General features: G+C 56.2%; 4 protein-coding genes across 4 annotated transcripts; 1 reads left to right on the forward strand and 3 right to left on the reverse strand.

Moving 5' to 3' along the window:
* Positions 1-894: 894 nt before the first annotated feature.
* On the forward strand, positions 895-5699 carry BKA78DRAFT_342040 (uncharacterized protein; the record flags this gene model as incomplete). The annotated part of the gene is made up of 4 exons (XM_066890370.1): positions 895-960; positions 1030-2202; positions 2279-2351; positions 2416-5699. 4 exons carry the CDS (start codon positions 895-897, stop codon positions 5697-5699), a joined length of 4596 nt encoding a protein of 1531 aa, XP_066746627.1.
* A 1405-nt stretch (positions 5700-7104) lies between these two features.
* BKA78DRAFT_248118 (glycine dehydrogenase-like protein) lies at positions 7105-10389 on the reverse strand (the record flags this gene model as incomplete). Its single annotated transcript, XM_066884356.1, has 2 exons — positions 7105-7199; positions 7272-10389. The coding sequence occupies 2 exons, from the start codon at positions 10387-10389 to the stop codon at positions 7105-7107; spliced, it is 3213 nt and encodes a 1070-aa protein (XP_066746628.1).
* A 1218-nt stretch (positions 10390-11607) lies between these two features.
* Positions 11608-13494, reverse strand: BKA78DRAFT_351061 (regulator of chromosome condensation 1/beta-lactamase-inhibitor protein II; the record flags this gene model as incomplete). The annotated part of the gene is made up of 2 exons (XM_066891095.1): positions 11608-13172; positions 13224-13494. The coding sequence occupies 2 exons, from the start codon at positions 13492-13494 to the stop codon at positions 11608-11610; spliced, it is 1836 nt and encodes a 611-aa protein (XP_066746629.1).
* A 452-nt stretch (positions 13495-13946) lies between these two features.
* BKA78DRAFT_309199 (Utp21 specific WD40 associated putative domain-containing protein) lies at positions 13947-17522 on the reverse strand. The gene is made up of 3 exons (XM_066888013.1): positions 17319-17522; positions 15448-17268; positions 13947-15397 (listed from the first exon to the last, which is right to left on the reverse strand). The coding sequence occupies exons 1-3, from the start codon at positions 17448-17450 to the stop codon at positions 14204-14206; spliced, it is 3147 nt and encodes a 1048-aa protein (XP_066746630.1). The 5' UTR covers positions 17451-17522; the 3' UTR covers positions 13947-14203.
* Positions 17523-18196: the final 674 nt, after the last annotated feature.

Raw genomic sequence — 18196 nt, forward strand, 5'->3', positions numbered from 1 at the left:
AGGCCTCCTTGTACCAAATCTCCCGCTATGCCTTTGTTCTCATGTACCGCGGCGGGCGGCGGAGTAGCAAATTGGTCAAAGGTCGTCAGCGATTCCGATCGCGAGGCTGAGGTGTGTATGTGGTCCAGAGCCTCTCGAAGGACTTCTCTATCCACCGGGCCGCGCGATGAAAGCGAGGCTATGGAGCCACGTCGAGAAGCTGTTCGACCAAGAGGACCGAGAGAAAGGCGCAGGGTCGAAGTCGAAGGACTCGACGACATTTCTTGGGGTTGTGGTGCGGCCATGGCTGTTTGCAATTACGGTGAGGGCATCAGAGGGCGATCGGAGGGCGAAGAGGGCCTAACGTGAGAGTCGAGCAGCGGCGATGATGCGTCAGGTAGTAGTTGAAGGTGGAGGAGACGCGGCTGAAGTAGCAGAGGGGTGAGGAGTGATGGGCCGGCGAGCAAGAGGAGGCTGCAGCTCACATGGTTCGGCCTGAAGGTGAACAGACACAGGCATGGAGAGAAGAAGAGCAGCTGGACGGCAGAGCGTGGAGAGAAGTGTTGTCGATGCAGATCCAACGAGTCGAGCGCGGTCCAGAGTCCTGAGGTGGACGATCTCCGATTGCCTTGTTTGGTCGATGCCGACTCATGTCAACGCCCACCGCCAACTGGTCCAAGCTCGGCCCGGCTGCCCCCGCCGCAACACGTGCATACGCGAACGCGTCTTTCCGACGGGTGACGCGCTGCAACTTCATCCATCCTCACCTCGTCACCACACCCCGCCGCCATGGGTGGCCTTCTGCGCGACTGGCTGGGCCTTGCATTGGAGAGAGAAATCTCCGAGGGCTTAGACTGGAGCAGGGAGTCTGCCGCGTCCAAGGCCAAGATTCGGAACTCGCAAGCTCTCGAAGACATGTACCATGATGATGGCAGCAACCTGCGCTTCACGTACTCACCGGGTGAAAGATGCGCCGTCCAGGTCTTTGACGTTCGACTCACAAACCGGTCATTAATTTGCAGACTCTCTGCTGACTCATCCCTCAATTAGCTTATTGCATACGATAAAAAGCCGTACGTCGATGCAACCGTCTCGGATGGGACCACTTTGGTCAAGGCCATTTTCTCGTCCAAATACGTCGACCAGTTCAAACAAACCCACCGTCGCAACCTCACGAAAGACATAATCGGTGGAGTATTCTACCTGGAGACATTCGAAATCGTCGTCGACTACGCCGGTGCCGGTGCGGCAGACCCGGTGCTGATCCGCATCTTGGAGGCAACATTTCAAGGCTCAAGCGGATCACCCATTTTTGGCAAGCCATCGTGGATAAACCAACGTTCCAAGATAAAAACGTTGGTTGAAAAGCTGCAAAATTCTGCTGATGAAGACATGGCAAGTCAATATGGCGGATCTCAAAGTCGAAGGTCATCTGTGGATGACAACGGGCATCTAGAAGAGACGCAGTTTGCGACACAAGTCTCAGGCTCACTCAAACCGAAGAAAAAGGCGAGCAAACAACCGTCTGATCCACAGAACAACGGTCAGCTTGGCCGAGCCAGTGTGGCAACTAGCAGGGAAGGCCAACATGCTCTCCTGGGTCTCCTGCAGCCAAACAATGGTTCAAGTCTGCAACCCAGTAACCCTGTCGAGCGTGAGCATCGAAGTGCATCGACCGGCCAATCTGCTGTGATTGCAAAGATCAAAAAAGAATCACCAAGCCCAGGTTTAGCTGAACCAGACATTGCGGACGAGAACGCGGACGCCGATTCGAGGATGGACATTGACGACCGTGAGCCCGTCCCATCCGTCGAATCGCCAGGTCACCCCCAGAGGCACGGTGTGGAGGGGAGCATGCCAGCTCCAACTGTCGCCAACATGCGAATCGAGCCAGATAATCAGTCTTCCAACCCAGTACCCCAATCCCCGTTCCGAGGGCAGCCTCCCGTCGATCCCGAGAGAGTTGTCCTCAAGGCCCAGGAGCTAGCAAGAATGGAGGCAGATGACGCTCCAACATCCTTCCAAGCACCACGACCCGACATCCATTCCAGCGCGCTACCCAATTCGTCGGCTGCGGCCCCTTTTGCTCCGCTTGGTGGTGTTGATCGCATGGGTGGTTCTCAACTTAAGAATCCGAGTCTGCCCAGCTCAACCAGCACGGCCGTCCAGAGCAGTGGAAGCCATGCTAGAAGCGCAGCTTCCCAAAACGCATCTCCAAAGTTTGTTTCAAGCTCCGGCCCTTGGAAGGCAAGTTGGCCCTCTATTCATGGCTTGCTGGGTATTACTGACTCAACACTAGGGGACTTTGCCAATCTCGCGCGCAATCGGCCTTGTGTCTCAAGAGCAGGATGATGTCTTGAGGGAAACTAAATGTAAGTAAACAGCCAGTAATGGTTCAAAGTGTTTCTCGTTGGCGCTTACAAGCTCCCTTAACAGCCTGGTTGCCTCCAGCTCCTGGCAAGACGTTTCCTTTGGGAAATGTGCCAGGTCCAGTCCTCACCTTGTTGAGCGAACGAGCAGAGCAACCCGCCAAAGCGCAACAAGTTCGAGCCAATCGTCTGGATGTAGAGCATCACAATTTGGGAAAGAATTCTGCCGAGGGAGCGAATCGCGAGAAGGAAGGTGCAGAGGACGAGGAGAATCGTCGCTCTCCAGTGCCACAGTCGAGTGGCCAAATGTCGTGGTCTTCATCGCCGCCGGAACACACGGGCAATCGATTGCAGGATCCTGAAAGTCCACCAGACAGTAGCGGACAGCAATCGTCTGGACGCCCTGCCACACACATGACAGTCTTTCCGGTTCCACCCAGCAGTGCTCCTTCTGGGGTGACAGAAGCCGATACAAATCGGTCTCGCCTCAGTCGAAAGCAGACCGAGGTCGCCCAAAACCAAGACAGCGCAGACATGCGCTCTTCGCCACCCGAAATACGTCAGCCTTCTCCCGTGGTCAGCCACAGGCCTGAGTGCAATGACGAGGATGACTTGGAAATGTCGGCCCCAAAGTCCCTGCCAACTTCAAACCCCCAACTTCATCAAACCCCGAGTCAGATGAGCACAGTTGCACGAATGCCACTCGAGGAAGAGTATGCCTCCGAAGCTGAAGAGGCGGATTTCATAGAGCAAGAACAACCTGCGAGAGTCCCCAGGAACTCGAACAGAAACTTTATGGCCAGGCACATCACGTCTTCCTCCAATCCACAGCCAACAGACCCTGATTGTCCGAGGCTGGAGACGCCATTACGCTCCCCTAACATTCTCCGACAAGTAAGCGCCAGTACAAGGGTACCCCGTTTTGACGGAGTTGCCGATTCACAACCTTCCTCAGACAATGAAGACATTCTGATAGAGAGACAAATTCAGAACGAAATTGAAAGCCAAGCATCCCTACGAGCAAAAAGGAACACTAAGCGATCCGACGATGAGCGACAGTCGCTTCCATCTCATGAGAGATCTCAAGACGCCACTCCGCACAACGACCACGTCTTGCAAAAGCCGCAAGGACGAGAAGGTGCGCAGAGGAACACGGCTTTGCGTTCACAATTGACGGAGAGCCGAGTGTCGAATACACAATCTCCTGGTGTCGTTCTTCAGTCCGAGCGATCGACAAAGAGAGCACAGCTTTCACCCTCCCCAGAGGAATCTTCAAACAAGAGGCCGAAGTCGTTTCACGCAGGGTACGGTTTTAGTCAGGAGAGCCCCGAGGGAGATCCGAAGTACCAGCTGATGATGGCCAGGCGAGAGCATCGGAGGAGTTACCATGAAAGCAAAAACGCGGATGCGAGAAGTGCAAACAAAGTCCCCGGCTCGCCTTCGCACCAATTCGGAAACATGGACGCAGGTCCAGCTGTTGCCATGGATGCGCAAACACTTGGCGACCTTTCACTTTCACAAACCGAAAGCCACGCTCTTCTCCCTGGTCAACAACAAGAGAGGGTAGACAAAGTTACAGAAGATTCCAGCCTAAAGCAGACTTCTACCTCCACTTTTTCGGATCTTCCAAAACATCCAACTCCATCGCATGTACCCGACATGCCTCGCGATGATGTCTTCGCCGATTTCAAAGTGGCGTATCCTGAGTTCGGCGGCAATCGCATCCAATTCACTGAGCTCTGTCGCAAATACCACGACCCGCTGCTAAGGCAATGGTTCCGCCATACGTTCCGGGATGACTTTATCATCAGATACTTCACGGACTTCAGGCAGTACAAATCGAAATGTTACGAAGAAGTAGCTGAAGAGTTGCCGTATCCCGACTATTACTTCAAATCCTTCTACCAAGGAGACGAGCCAAAGTTCAATAAGGGAATTCTCAGCGCGTCCAGTCTGAAAAAGTTGCTTAAGCTTGAAGTCCGACCCGAGCGTGCGAGTCAGCAACGGAGAGGTCGCAGCCGTTCCCCGACCTTTGAGGAAAGAGGGATCAGTTATGAGTACAGAAGGTCCTCCAGCGAATATCGCCAAAGGTCGCCTATCTCCAACCGCTCAGTCAATCCAACTACGGCCCGTATTCGTTCGCCAAGCCACAGAGAGTCCTTGTCGGCTCGCCCTCTGCACTCTGAGCGCGAAGACGGTCCTACAATGGCCGAGCAAAGACGCGGCGTCTCGGCTCCTGACGAGGCGGTTTTGCAGATGAATAGCCCGCATGCATCCTCGTCGCATGCTTCGCCCGACAAGCTCAAGCAGCATCAACGCGAGACCCTGGTCATTCGCGAATCTCCATCGAAGCGTGCTCAACAAAATCTCTCACCGCGCGGCCCAGCATCCTCCCCATCCTCGCTTCAGAAAGCTGCTGCCACGCCGCGATCATCGACGTCACAAGCGCAACGACTCCAGCCCGGCGGATTGGGCGCACCTGGCCGTTCGAATCCATCAGTCGCGATTGATCAGAGAAACGCAAAGCCTGGCTCTTCTGCGAGTAAAGGCTTGCGCACGGATGATCTACCAGCTTCAGCAAGTCCAGAGAACGAGAAGCATGCTCCCAACACAGCTCGCCGCGGGGGCAGAGGAGGTCGAGGTCGAGGCGGCTACAGCACTCGTAAGTATTACGGTGCTGATGGTGTTTTTTATGCTGTCGACAACCCGAGCTCAAACGCTGTCCCTGCGTCCACGGCAGGACCAGACGGAGGTACCGACAAGACCCCGACCATGGTGAATACCGAAAAGCCCTCCGCTCCTGACAACAAATCCAACAGAAAGCAACCTCCAGCAGCCGGTGGAGGACTAGGCAAAGGCACCGACACGCCGGTAATCAAGACCGCAAAGCCCACCGCTGCTCCTGCTGCTGCCCTCCCGAAAAAGCCCAATGGTCGCAACGGCCCCGCTGCCGGCGGAGAAGAGCGAGGACGAAGTAGTCGCCCTCATAGTCGCCAGGGTGCGAATTCTGGACGCAACGGCGGCGGCGCTGGCAGCAACCAGAGCGTTCGTGCCCCCGAGCCTGCCGCCAGGGCTACAGCCAAAGCAACCCCCTCGCGCACGGCTACACCAACCACCGCAGCTTCAAAAGACACCACGCTGAATGCCACGGACGTCGCTGCGAGCTTCAACACACCCAAGGCTCAAGCCCCGTCTCGTCACCTGATGCCACCCGGACCTCCATCGACGTCGGCATCCCGCACGGACAAAACCAAAAACCCTTTCAGTGATTACAAGCGGAGGTGTGACGCTGCAAAGGCGCGGAAGTCTAGTGGCGGCAGCGGTGAGGGCAGTCCAGCGAGCATGAATTAGGACGACGGGACGGTCAGAAGAGGCCCGCAAAGTGGTTTTCAGGATTGAGCGGAGAAGGAAGGAAGATGAGGAAAGAGGCCTCCTCAGAGGCCAGAGGGGAAAAAGAAGATGTCGCGGGAGAGATGTGGTGGTGGTCCGGCGCTTCTGGGTTGCTGGGGACAAGAGAACGGACGGATGCGTGGGTGGATTCAACTTGCTTTTCATGGGTGGAACGAATGACCTTTTGCTCACACGGGACACGGCAGCGGCAACAGCATGAATTTGTATAGTAGCAAGGAAGCAAGCGCAGCTAGGTGGGAGTCTTCGGAGACGGAATCGTAGTCTATAGCGTAGGGACACAGCAAGGCGCTCTCGGCGCTTATGGTATGTTACGATATGACAGGGAGGCAGTAGCGTCTTCAGGGTATCGCAAGACTAGCGGATCAATCAGGGCCTACTCGGGGGCCAACGACATGATTTCGAATCGTGGCAGATGCAACAGAGTGGACCGTGTTTTGATCGATCATCCCTCTGTCCTTCTTTCTGCGCCCATCGTCTGCTCGAAGCACTGGGGCATGACACGGCCAGCCAATCCAGAATGTCAGAGTTGTGCAAACATAAGTGGGGAGTTGGGACACAAAAGGAGACGAGGGCAATGGGAGAATTGGAAGAGCGTTTGTATCTACAGCTGCTGCGAGTGCAAACACAAATCGCAGATCAGAATTCAGAAGCAAAACAGACGGACAAACACACACACACACGCACAAAGCCCCAGCATCGCACAACCAAGCAAACAAACAAAACGACCTGCCTGCGCCAACCCAATCCAGTATTCCATCTCATTCCGTCTTTGACTCTTTCTACCTCTGTATCTCTCTCTTCGTCTTTCTTTCTCTCTTCTTGTCTCTCTAATGTTGAATTACACGCGTGCGTAGCTGACTGATGAAAGAAAGGAAGGCGAGAGAGATGGACGATGATTCATGCTTTAGGTGGGTTGGTTGATTGAGAGCGGTAGCTAGGTAGGTGGTGGATGGGTATATTCGGGAGGTTTGATATGTGGTGACGGAGGTAGGGTGGTAGATGTGACGGAATGCCTCCTCATCAGACACGTAACCAGTGCAGCAAGCGCAGTGTGTTGAGGCACTGCCTGCATGTCTGCCTGTTCGCCTGCCTCCAGCTCTAGCTCTGTTGCTCGCGTCTCTCTCCTGTCATTACTTGCCCGCCGCCCGCTCTCGCAGCGAGCGTGATGCTGATGTTCTCGCAAAATGCTTCTTTGCCTGTGTCTTTCTTCTTCTTGTTCTCTTTTGTCGTTGTTCCACTTTGAACCAATGCAAAAAACGGCCCCACGGTTGAATCGCAGGTCGTTGGTGGGTATGATGGGTTGAATCCAGTTCGCTCGGATCGAGCAATTTTCGGCGCCTCCGCCCTAGGTCGGCTGCGGCGCATCCACGCCCGGGATGTCGTCTTCATTCTCGGCCTTGACGGGTGCGCAGGTGCAGAAGAGGTTGACATCGCCGTAGGCTGTTGTGTCGTTGTCAGCATCAAGTTGATGGAACAGGGAGATAGGGGGAAAGGAGGGATTAGAAGACTTACCATCATCCAACCTCGCCACACTGGGCCAAAACTTCTTCTCCTTCAAGTACGGCAGCGGGAACGCCGCCGTCTCGCGCTCGTAGCCGCGCTCCCACTTGGACGCCAGCAAATCGCGCACCGTGTGCGGCGCCATCTTCAGCACGTTGGCGTCGCGGGCCCACTCGCCCTTCTCGACCTTGGCAATCTCGCTGCGGATGCTGATGAGGGCGTCGCAGAAGCGGTCGAGCTCCTCCTTGCTCTCGCTCTCGGTCGGCTCGATCATGAGCGTGTTGGCGACGGGCCAGCTCATGGTCGGCGCGTGGAAGCCGTAGTCTTGCAGGCGCTTGGCGATGTCGATGGCCTCGACGCCTGCCGTCTCCTTGAAGCCGCGCACGTCGAGGATGAATTCGTGCGCGCAGCGGCCTTCGGTGTTGGTGTACAGAATCGGGTAGTGGGGACGCAGACGTGAGAGGATGTAGTTGGCGTTTAGCAGCGTCATCTTGGTAGCGTGCGTCAGGCCACGAGCTCCCATCATCTTGATGTAGGACCAGGAGATGGGCAGAATCGAGGCGGAACCCCACGGTGCTCCCGATACTGGGTAGGTTGCCTTTTCGCCGCCCGTGGCGACGAGAGGGTGGCCGGGCAGGAAGGGTGCAAGATGTTTGGCGACACCAATGGGTCCGACACCAGGGCCACCGCCGCCGTGGGGGATACAGAACGTCTTGTGCAGGTTGAGATGGCAAACATCAGCGCCGATTTCTCCGGGAGAGCAGAGACCGATTTGGGCGTTCATGTTGGCTCCGTCCATGTACACTTGGCCGCCGTGCTGGTGGACCAGCGAGCACACTTCTTTGATCTTGGGCTCGAAGACACCAAAGGTGCTGGGGTAGGTGACCATGATTGCGCCGAGCTCGTCGCTGTACTTCTCACATTTGGCCTTGAGGTCTTCCATGTCGAGGTTGCCGGTACCCATGTCGCACTTGATGGTAACGACACGCATACCAGCCATGGCAGCGCTGGCAGGGTTGGTACCGTGTGCGGAGACGGGGATAAGACAAATGTCACGCTTCTTACCCGGCTGCTGCTCGTGGAATTTGCGGATAACGCGGAGACCGGTGAATTCTCCTTGGGCGCCAGAGTTTGGCTGCAGAGAGACAGCGTGGAAACCAGTAATGTTGGCCAGATCGTTTTCCAGCTCAGTAATCAAGGTCTCGTAGCCCTTGGCTTGGTCCTTGGGCACAAAGGGGTGGATAGAAGAGAATTCGGGCCACGAGATGGGCGTCATTTCAGTCGTAGCATTGAGCTTCATGGTGCAAGAACCGAGGGGTATCATGGAGTGAACAAGAGAAAGGTCCTTGGACTGGAGATGGTGCATATAACGGAGAATCTCAGTCTCAGAATGGTGGGTGTTGAAGACGGGGTGCGTAAGGTAAGACGAAGTCCTCTTGAAGCTTTCAGGAACCGCTTGTGTCGAAACCTTTTCAGCGAGAGCTTCGACGTCGGGGAGGTTGTTGATTCCAGCGAAAGATCGGAAAATGTCAAGGATGTCTTCGACGTCCTTCTTCGAGGCCGTCTCGTCAACGGTAATACCGACAAAGCTGTCATCGATCTTCCTCAAGTTGATCTGCTTCGTATCAAGCGCTTGGGCGAGGATGCCGTCCGAGTTGCCTTCGGTGTCAACGACGACAGTGTCAAACACGACATCTCCCTTTTTCTGCTTGGTCTCAAAGCCCAGCTGCGAGAGGCCTTCCCGCACGACGCCGGCAGTCACCATGACCTTGTCCGCAATGGCCTTCAAGCCCTCCGGACCGTGGTACACAGCAAACATGGCGCTCATGTTGGCGAGCAGAGCTTGCGCAGTGCAAATGTTGCTTGTTGCCTTTTCTCTCCGAATGTGCTGCTCTCTGGTTTGGAGCGCCAAACGCACAGCCGGATTTCCGAGCCTGTCCTTAGACAATCCAACCAGACGACCGGGAATCTTGCGCTTGTGCTTGTCGCTGCAGGCAAAAAAGGCCGCGTGAGGACCACCGTAGCCAAACGGCACGCCAAAGCGCTGCGCATTTCCAAATGCGACGTCGGCTCCAAACTCTCCAGGGGGCTTGAGCACCGTCAGAGCAAGCAGGTCCGTAGCCACACTGACAGTTCCGCCGAGCTTGTGGACAGTGTCTGACAGGCTCTGGTAGTCCTCAATGACACCCTCGGTGGTGGGGTACTGGACCAACACACCGATGAGGTCCTGACCAATCTCTTGAACGCGCTTGCTGCCATCCTTGAGCACGTCGCCAACCTCAATTGTGATGCCAAATCCTTCGGCGCGGGAGCGCAGCACAGCGAGGGTTTGCGGGTGGCAGTGCTCATCGACAAAGAATACCTTGTTGGGTCTCTTTTGGCGGCTGATCGGCAGCGCGTTCACGCTCAGCGTCATGGCCTCGGCGGCGGCCGTGGGCTCGTCCAGCAGCGACGCGTTCGACACCGGAAGCGCCGTGAGGTCAGAGACCAGAGTCTGATAGTTCAGGAGCGACTCGAGTCTGCCCTGGCTGATTTCGGGCTGGTAGGGCGTGTAGCTGGTGTACCATGCTGGGTTCTCGAGAATGTTCCTCTTGATGACCTCGGGTACCCGCGTGCCCGCATAACCACAACCAATGTAGCTCCTGTTGACGCTGTTCTGGCTGGCAATCTCCTTCAGGCGCGCCAGAAGCTCGCTTTCAGTGTATCCTTCTTCGCTGAATGTCGTCTTGTCGCCCTTTGTGACAGCCGGTCCTGCGATGGAGAGGTTGCGCTCGGACAAGACATCTGCGGGGACGACCTGCTTCACAAAGTCGTCGAGGGTATTCGCCGGCGGGTCAAGGGCCTTGAGCATCTGCTCCGTCTCGCTCGCCGAGGGACCGATGTGGCGACGCGCAAAAGTGTCGAGCGGCGTAAAGGCAGAGCCGCGCTTGACGTTACTGCCGTTCGAGTCGGCTACCGTGCTCGAGTGGTATGTCCGGCTGGAGTAGGCCCTTGCTCCCGCGAGCGAATCGAGAGACCGACTGCTTCGAGAGCTCCAAACACGCGTGCTTCGCGGCACACGGACGGCTGCATCTTGCGCTAGCCTGAGCCGAGATGCGCGGAAACCTATTCTAGCGCATTGAGACTGCATTTTGGCAAATATCGCACCGAGGGGATTCGTGGCCCTACCGGGCGAGCTGCGGCAGTGGATAGGTTTGGAAACGCAGGCGGCGAGAGGACGTGTTGGTGTTGTGTTTGGGATGTGTGTTCCGTGTGGTTGGTCGTGACGTAGACGCGCGCTTAGTTCTTACAACGCGATCCCAGAAGACGGGAGAGGGATGAGGGATGAGGAGGTGGTGGAGGAGAAGAGGTAGGTTTTGCGACTGGATAAAACCAGAGTTGGCCTTTTTTCCAGACGGCGACAAGGGCGTCAAGGTGTCATTCAGTAGGCAAGGCGCGATGGTTATCAACGGCTCTCGGACCCTAGGCCGACAGATGGGCGAAGTCGGCTGCAGGCAGCTGGCGTACACATGCAAATGCAAAGGTAATAGCTAGCCAGGGTTTATCGTCTTCCGGCCGTCGGCGTCGCCTCGTCATTGGCGCGTCGTTAGCAGTTTCCCAACGACAGTCATTACTTTTTTGCATGCTATCACGGTGGGCTATACAGACGGTCCGTGACATTTCTTGGGGCAGGGTGCCTCGCCGGGGAGATACGAACATCTTTCCAGAAATGCACTTAAAACCCGCCGACGACGCCGAGTACCATGATCGTCGCCCTCTCTGATTCGACAGCTTCACCTTGGGCCTTCAGTTCCTTGGCCCGACAAACACACCATTATTTGTCGTCCTTCGGGATTCGACTTCAGGTTGTTTGTTCAAAACTGACATCATTTATAAATCTGTGTGCGCTCGTTACCAGTCCATGAGCCTCCCTGCTGCTCTCATGCGCCTCGATTCAAATCCAACCCGGAAAAAACAATCGTTCCTCCATGCGCCATGCCGTATTATGCTATACCACGCCCTGAATCGATTGCACGCCAACTCAAAAAACTCCACCCTTGCAGCTTGAATGCTGTTACTGCCCGCTGGCTCCTTCAAATATGCCCATGCCCATTGCAACCACGCGCATTCAAAATCTCGATTCAATGCTGAGCTTTTTGGAAACACAGCTTCAAATATCGTGGGGCTATCCCAAGAACTGTGCTCAACGCCATAAACAGGCAAAAGAGTTTGAGAGCCATCGGTGACCTTCGCTTTCACAGTCTGTGCCTGATCATACACAAGGCAGCTGTGCGCGAACGAAATGTAGGTGTAGACGGGAGCTTGCGGCAAAATGTATCCGTGTACGATCATGTTTTGTTTCGACGGCTTAGTTGGTGCCGTTGACTTGAGGGGCAACGTCCGCTGGGGCAGTCAGGATGCTGTACTGTCCGCCAGCGCCAGCCCAGTTCAACTTTTTCTCCCGGACGGCCGTGTTGTCAATCATGGTAGCAACTTCGACGTCGTCGTCGGTTCCGAGACCGGTCTGGTAGTTGGCAGAGAAGCCCCAGGCGTAGGCCTTGCCTTCCTTGGTGATGGCAATGTTGTGGTCGGTGCCACAGCTGATGAACGACGCCGGCTTGACAGTGGGCAAGGCGGTGGGTACCTTCAGGATGCGAGGTCGGTTGTGCTCATCCTTGACCACCTCGTCTTCAGACTTGGCCTTGAGAGTATCCATGGCAATTCCCATCTGGTAGCCGTCCAGGCGGCCCCAGACGAGACAGTCACCCTCCTCGGTTATGGCAGCGGAGTGGTGGCCACCGCCGGCAATCATCTTGATGTTCATTCCCGACAGGCTTTCAACCTTGGTCGGCTTCAGAACAACCGCGTCGTCTTCTCCCGCGTTGTCAGGGATACCAGTCTCGCCAAAGTTGTTCAGACCCCAGGCCCAAACATTGCCGCTCGTGTCGAGAGCAAAGGAGTGGTAAGATCCGCAGGCAACTTGTGAAATCCTCTTGCGGGGCAGACCGAACTCGCGAGGAACGAGTCCTTCGTGCTTGGTCCGCTCGACAACCCGACGGCCCAGCTGGTTCTGCTGGCCACTTCCCCAGGCGAAAACGTTGCCGTTGGAGTCGAGTGCAAGGACGTGGTTGGCGCCGCATGAGATGTGTCTAATCTTTTTGAGGCCCTCGATGAGCATGGGCGTCCGCTGCACGTAGATGGTCTTGGTGAATCCGAAAATCCCCTCGTTGCTTCTGAATGTGCCCCAGCCGTAAACAAGGCCGTCATCGGTGAGCGCGAAGGAGGCACTGTCGCCGGCTGCGACCTGGACAAACTTGGTGCCCTCCGGAAAAGCGTCCGCGGGAATCGCGGTAGGCGTAGCCTCGCGGGGATTCATGCCGCTGTCTGAGCCGGAGTCAGAGCTGTCATCCGACTTGTTGTCGTCAATGTCGACGAGACCACCCTCCCATGTGGTATCACGTCCTAGCGAGCCTTGGTCGTTTACGCCCCATGTCAGAATCTTGTTGTCGTGTGTCAAGGCCAAGACGTGCATTCCTCCAGTTGCAACCTGGACAACGCCAACATTGTCGGCCTGGAGGTGCGGGTTGAGTCGCGGGCGCTTGACATCGACAGCGTTCTTTGCAGTACCAAGGCCAAGTTCACCAGAGCTTCCCTCGCCAAAAACGAAGACGTGGAGCTTCTGGTTAGGGGCGATGTTCTTCTCCTCTTCCTTGAGACGCGCAACCTTGATCTTCTTTGCGATAGGAACCTCGGTCACGGGCTCCGCGGCTTTGCGCTTGCGGGAGATGTTTGCAGGGGCGGGCTCGGGCTCGGGAGTCGTCATGTTGGTCTGCTGAGACTCAGCGTTTTGGGAGCTGGCATCCGTCGCCGGGTTCGTATTTACAGTCGAAAAGGACTCTTTGGCGTTTTCGGTCTCGTCATCGACGATGGCTTCTGTCGCGGTGTCAGTAAAAGCTTGAGTGGCATTAGGCGAGGGTTGCTGACCTTCGGCTTCAGCCACAGGCTTTTCCTTGGGCTCGGCCTTCTTTGCAGTGCGACCGCGCTTGGCCGGTGCCTTTGCAGCGGGCTTTGCGACCTTGGCGGGAGCCGCTTTAGCGGGCTTGGTCGCAGTCTTCTTCGTGGTCGTCTTCGCGGTGGTCGTCTTCTTGGTGGTCGGCTTAGCTGGCTTTGGCGCCGCAGTCTTGGAGGTGGAGGCGGCCTTGGGGGCGGCCTTCTTCGTGGCAGTCGATGCCGCAGCAGCTCTCTTAGGAGGCATTTTGATTTGATGCGGAAGAGGAAGGTAAGGGGATTTGGAGTGGAGAAGGCGTGGGAAGGGGCGAATTCGCTGAAGCGCGAGCGTTGATGTATGGGAGTGGAGTAGCCGCTAGCGCGAGCGCGGAAGGCTGCCGTTAGCTGGTAGCAAGGTCGTTCCCTCGAGCTGAGAGGCGCGTTTCGACGCGATATCGGAAACCGGAAAGGGTTTCTGAGCTTCGTCGGCTGGCTTTCGATGGAGGGAAGATGGGTGTGATGGCAGTAGACGCGCTGATGGTGATGGAAGTGCGAGTTGATGGGTCGGGAGAAGATGCAGAGTGCGAGAGAGGAGCAGTCTTTGTTTTGGCGACGATTTCGAAAGGGTGATGTGATGTGCGCCCGAGCTCTGCGCGTGCTCACCGCGCTAGCTTCGCTTGCAGCCTAGCGTCCTTTCCCACCAGCTGTGTGAACGACAACATCAGCAAGTAAAGTGAAGCGAAAGCAATGCAATATTCTGGTCTGGCTGACTCAAGGCCAACTGGCTCTTTCCAGCTCATCCCACTAGGCACCAGCGCAGGTTGGTATCCTGCAGATCAATCCAAACGTGTCTATATAGGCTGGCAAGGCTGCCAACGAGGGCGCAAAAACGAGTCTTGCAATAATCGAAAAAGAGAACTGCTTTTTGTGCAGCAGTTGATGCTGATCCATGCCTTGCTACGCCTGTCCAATGCCCCTTATCGTGCACTCCGAAGGAATCCTACAACTCCAACACAGTAGGCACCGAGCCCGCCAAGCCGCTGCCTTTCCCTTCCTGACTCTTCCCTCCATTCCTTGAGCGCCTCAACAACATCTTCGTTCGCCGTCGCCGTCTCCCCGTGCAGCCTCAAAAATACAGCCATCCACGCCTGAATCAGCTCGTAGTCCCGCTTCTCCCTCAACCGTGCAGTGAGCGCTTGAATAAATGTCATAAACTCGTGGGATGGTGGTGCTTCCAGCGTCCGAATGGCCAGGTCTGCAGCACTAGGCGGCAGCGAAGCCAAAAACGACAACAGTTCCTCGTGTTTGCCTGTCTCTTCGGCCTGGGCGAGGTGCTTGGTAAAGTTTGACTGGTGTCCACTAGACCTGGAGATTCTAGAAAGCGGCCCTGCCTTTTCCGTCTTCTCTTCCTGTGGTGCCCCAGCTATCGCACCGGCCGAGTTGTTTGTTCCGTTTTGAAGGCTGGGCAGGAAGAATGGCGCCTTCTCCGGAGCTTTGGGCGCTTCCTTGGGCTTGTTGCGCTCGCGAATGAGGTCCAGATGAAGCAGATTCTGCCAGCGAGATTTGGGCACCAGACTGAGCGTGGTGATTGATTCGCTAATTTGATCGATGGACGGTACGCCGACGTCTCCTTCGACTTGTTCGTCCTCTTGGCCGGCCTCGTCATACGCCGCAGACACGAGATTTTCCCCGCCCTCTCCAGATGCTGTTGGGGCATCGACCTCGGCAATGTCGTTGTCTGAAATGTGGCGCGTCGGGACATGGGTGAAAAGCGTCTTGTTTGTCCAAATGTGCACACCAACAGTGTCGTCTTGGGCAACAGCCAGATACTCTCCAGTATAGGACATGGCCAGTGAGTGGCACGGGCTGCGAAGCTTCATCGCATCGATCAAGTGTCCCGTGGGGATGTCCCAAACGCGGATGACAGAATCGCTGGAAGCAGCGATGACCCAGCGTCCATCGTTGGAGAAGGTGAAATCCGTGATCTGGCCCTGGCAGCCGAAAAGCTCTCGAACCAGCTTCTTGGTCTCAACATCGATGATGCGAATGGAAGAGTCCGAGCAGCTCAAGGCCAAAAGATCGCTGGGGCGGTGGAAGCGTAGATTGTTGATTGAGGTCATGGGATACCAGTCGATTTCGTGCAAAAGCAGACCGCTGGAAAAGTCCCAAAACTACCAAAATTGTCAGCTCGGTACCATTGTAATACATATGCTCGATGTACCTTGACTTTGCCGTCGTCTCCGCAACTTATCAGCGTGCGGTTCAAGTTGTCGACGACCAGCCCAGTGACAGCTTTGGTGTGCTTGCCCTGGCCTCTTGCAAACTTTTTGGGTTTATCGTCTGACTCCTGGCCCTCTTGTTCAAGCTGCTGGAGCCTGAGACGGGCCGCTTGCTCCTTGGTCAGGCGCGGGGGAAACCTCTGCCGGTGGATCCCAGATTGCAAGTTGAAAGTATCAATACCACCGCCCTCTGATCCAATGACGGCAAAAGTTCCGCAGGCCGAAATGGTTACGCTCCGAACTATGGTCGAGTCTCCTGTGGTAAAAGCCCAGCGACCAGCCTTCTTTCTGCCCCAAAACCATGTCCTCGCCGTGTTGCTGTCCTCGTGGGCGGTGACAACGCTTTCCCAGCCAGTCATGGACGCTGAATCGGTGTCTTTGCCTTTGCCTTTGCCCGGGTTGGTCCAGACTGTGCTCACACCAGGAGCAGCACCCATGCCACCGTCTCTGTTAAGAGAACAAGCCATGCGCGTAATCTTTGGAGCCCTCAGATCTTCAATAGACAAGCTGCTGTCAATAGAAGCAAGACCTCCGCTAAGAATGCCCATCTTATTGGCCTTCTTGCGAATGTTGCCTTGACTAAGCTCAGAACTTTGCCCATCACGGCGCAAACTCCAGCCCCAGAGCGTCCGATCTCTGCTCGCGCTCAGCAACCACTTCCCGCCAGCATCGGCGCCATCTGCGTCCGAAGGAAGAAATTCCAAGGAAGAAACTGGCGCGGCGTGGCCGCTGCGGGAGTGCAAGATTCGTGGTACCGGGGAAAAGGGCGTCTGGTCGAATATCCACGTCTTCAGAGAATTTTCCAGCCCGCTAGTGACGATCACGGCTTGCCCAGCGAGGAACTCGGCCTTGCTGATACCACCAGCTACGCCTCCAGCCTCGCTGGAGGGTGGAGCATGGGCGCCTCGGAGCACACCCATCTTCCTGCCACCACCGTTCAGGTCCCAGAACGTGACGTCGCCAGTATCCTTGGAAGCTGTTGCCATGACGCCGTCCGCACGTCCATCTTCTCCAGCGCCAAGTCCATCGGTTCGGAAGGAAATGGAAGTCACAGGGAATTTCTTTGCCGCTCCCGTGTTGACGCTCAAGATCTCCTTGTCTGCTCGGATGTCGTGAATGACGACGGGCCCGTTTCGGTATGCAATGGCGATCATCGACAGAGCAGGTGCAGGCTCGAGCGCCGTGACTGCGCCGTACTCTGCGGCGGCGGGCAGAAGAGTATAGAGTAATTTTCCGGTGTTGACATTCCAGATTTCAACGCTGCCGTCTTCTCTTCCAGCCAGGACTTTGTTCAAGTAGGTCGGCATGGTGCAGATGCCGCCAGTCAGCCGGCTTCCAACGCCTCCAACGCGTGGGGCTGCGAGGGTGGTGTAATGCTCCAGCGTGTCCGACTTCCACACCTCAATTCGTGTGATTCCGCAACCTACGATCCACGAGCCAAATACCAGGATTTGCTTAATGTTCTGCTCGCAACCCTTGGGCATTTCCAGCTCATCCACCTTTTTGCCGCGCTTGAAAACCCAGACACCCCTCGCGGCTTGCTTGCCCTTGCCTCCCCATGCGGCGAGTATACGATCTCTCCATGCTGTGGTCGCAGTGATATTCTCTGGCGTCTGGGGACGGGTGATGAAGACGAGGTTCAGGCCTCGGCGCAAGTCGTAGGTTTGCAGGCTGCGGCCGACGGAGGTGGTGATTTGGAAGGTGGTCTTTCCGAGCGGAACAGAGGTAAATGGTACATCAGTCGGGGAGATGAGTCCAACAGTCTGGAAAGATCAACATTTGTCCAAGGAAGCCTTTGGTCTGTCGAACATACTCTGTACGGTGCAAAAAGCCTCGACTTGCGGCTGCGCGCCTCGCCCTCGGAAGGCGCGAGGTTGGCGTTGAGCCTTTGGCGCTTGATTACGGGACCCTCGGCGACTTGTGTCGCTGCGGTGGTAGCAGACATGGCGAAGGTTGGGCGCTGTTTTGACAGCTCGGCGCGGTCGAGGATTCAGACGGAGGACGGACGGCAGTTGGACGCGCCGGTGGAAAAAATCTAGATCTTATCTTATCTGATGGGGCTCTGGGGATCTACACCGGGGGCGGGAAGAGATGGATGGAGATTGGAGATGATCCAACATCACGCGGGCGAATCCAAGTTGTCCCGCGGTGAGACAGGTTGGGATGAATAGAGTGCTGACGGGCTGAAGTTTTTCGACTTCGTGGCACGCTCCCTTCATTGAATTCAGTCCAGGCTTGAAAGAGACCCAACGCATCGGTCTCCGGGTCAAGTAGGATCATGGGGTCGTTCGTGCCGCGCCGCGCGTGCATGCGAGATGCATGGGTGGTAAGAAAATATGCAAATCATTTAGACGTGTGGACATCAACATCTAGGATTGCCCCCGCGAGAAACGTCGACTGCAACTACCGCAAACCAACTAGACGCGACGTCATGCGCGCCAAGGCTGCCAGCCCAGTGTCAGTCCTCGCATTGGGTCCCGTCCGTGCCCGCCGCGCTGCATATGCGCTGCAGCCATTGCACCCTCTCGAAAAAAAGCAACCCTCTCAACAACCACTCCTATTCCATTATTGCCGCCTCTTTTGGCCTGCCTCTGATGAATCCGTTGGCGCGCTCCCCTAGCGCTGAGAGCACCGGACCCCGAAATGCATCACATTCGCTGTCCAGCCAGTCATCCCGCCCTGCAGACCGGC

This window comes from Phyllosticta capitalensis (genome assembly GCF_038381095.1).
Source record: "Phyllosticta capitalensis strain CBS 128856 chromosome Unknown BKA78scaffold_3, whole genome shotgun sequence".
Taxonomy (NCBI): Eukaryota; Fungi; Ascomycota; class Dothideomycetes; order Botryosphaeriales; family Phyllostictaceae; genus Phyllosticta; species Phyllosticta capitalensis.

Coding starts and splice junctions, on each gene's coding strand:
- BKA78DRAFT_309199 (XM_066888013.1), bottom strand. CDS start 17,450: ATGTCTGCTACCACCGCAGCGACACAAGTCGCCGAGGGTCCCGTAATC. Junction 17,269..17,318: donor GGCTTTTTGCACCGTACAGA/GTATGTTCGACA, acceptor TGATCTTTCCAG/ACTGTTGGACTCATCTCCCC. Junction 15,398..15,447: donor GAGACGACGGCAAAGTCAAG/GTACATCGAGCA, acceptor CAATTTTGGTAG/TTTTGGGACTTTTCCAGCGG.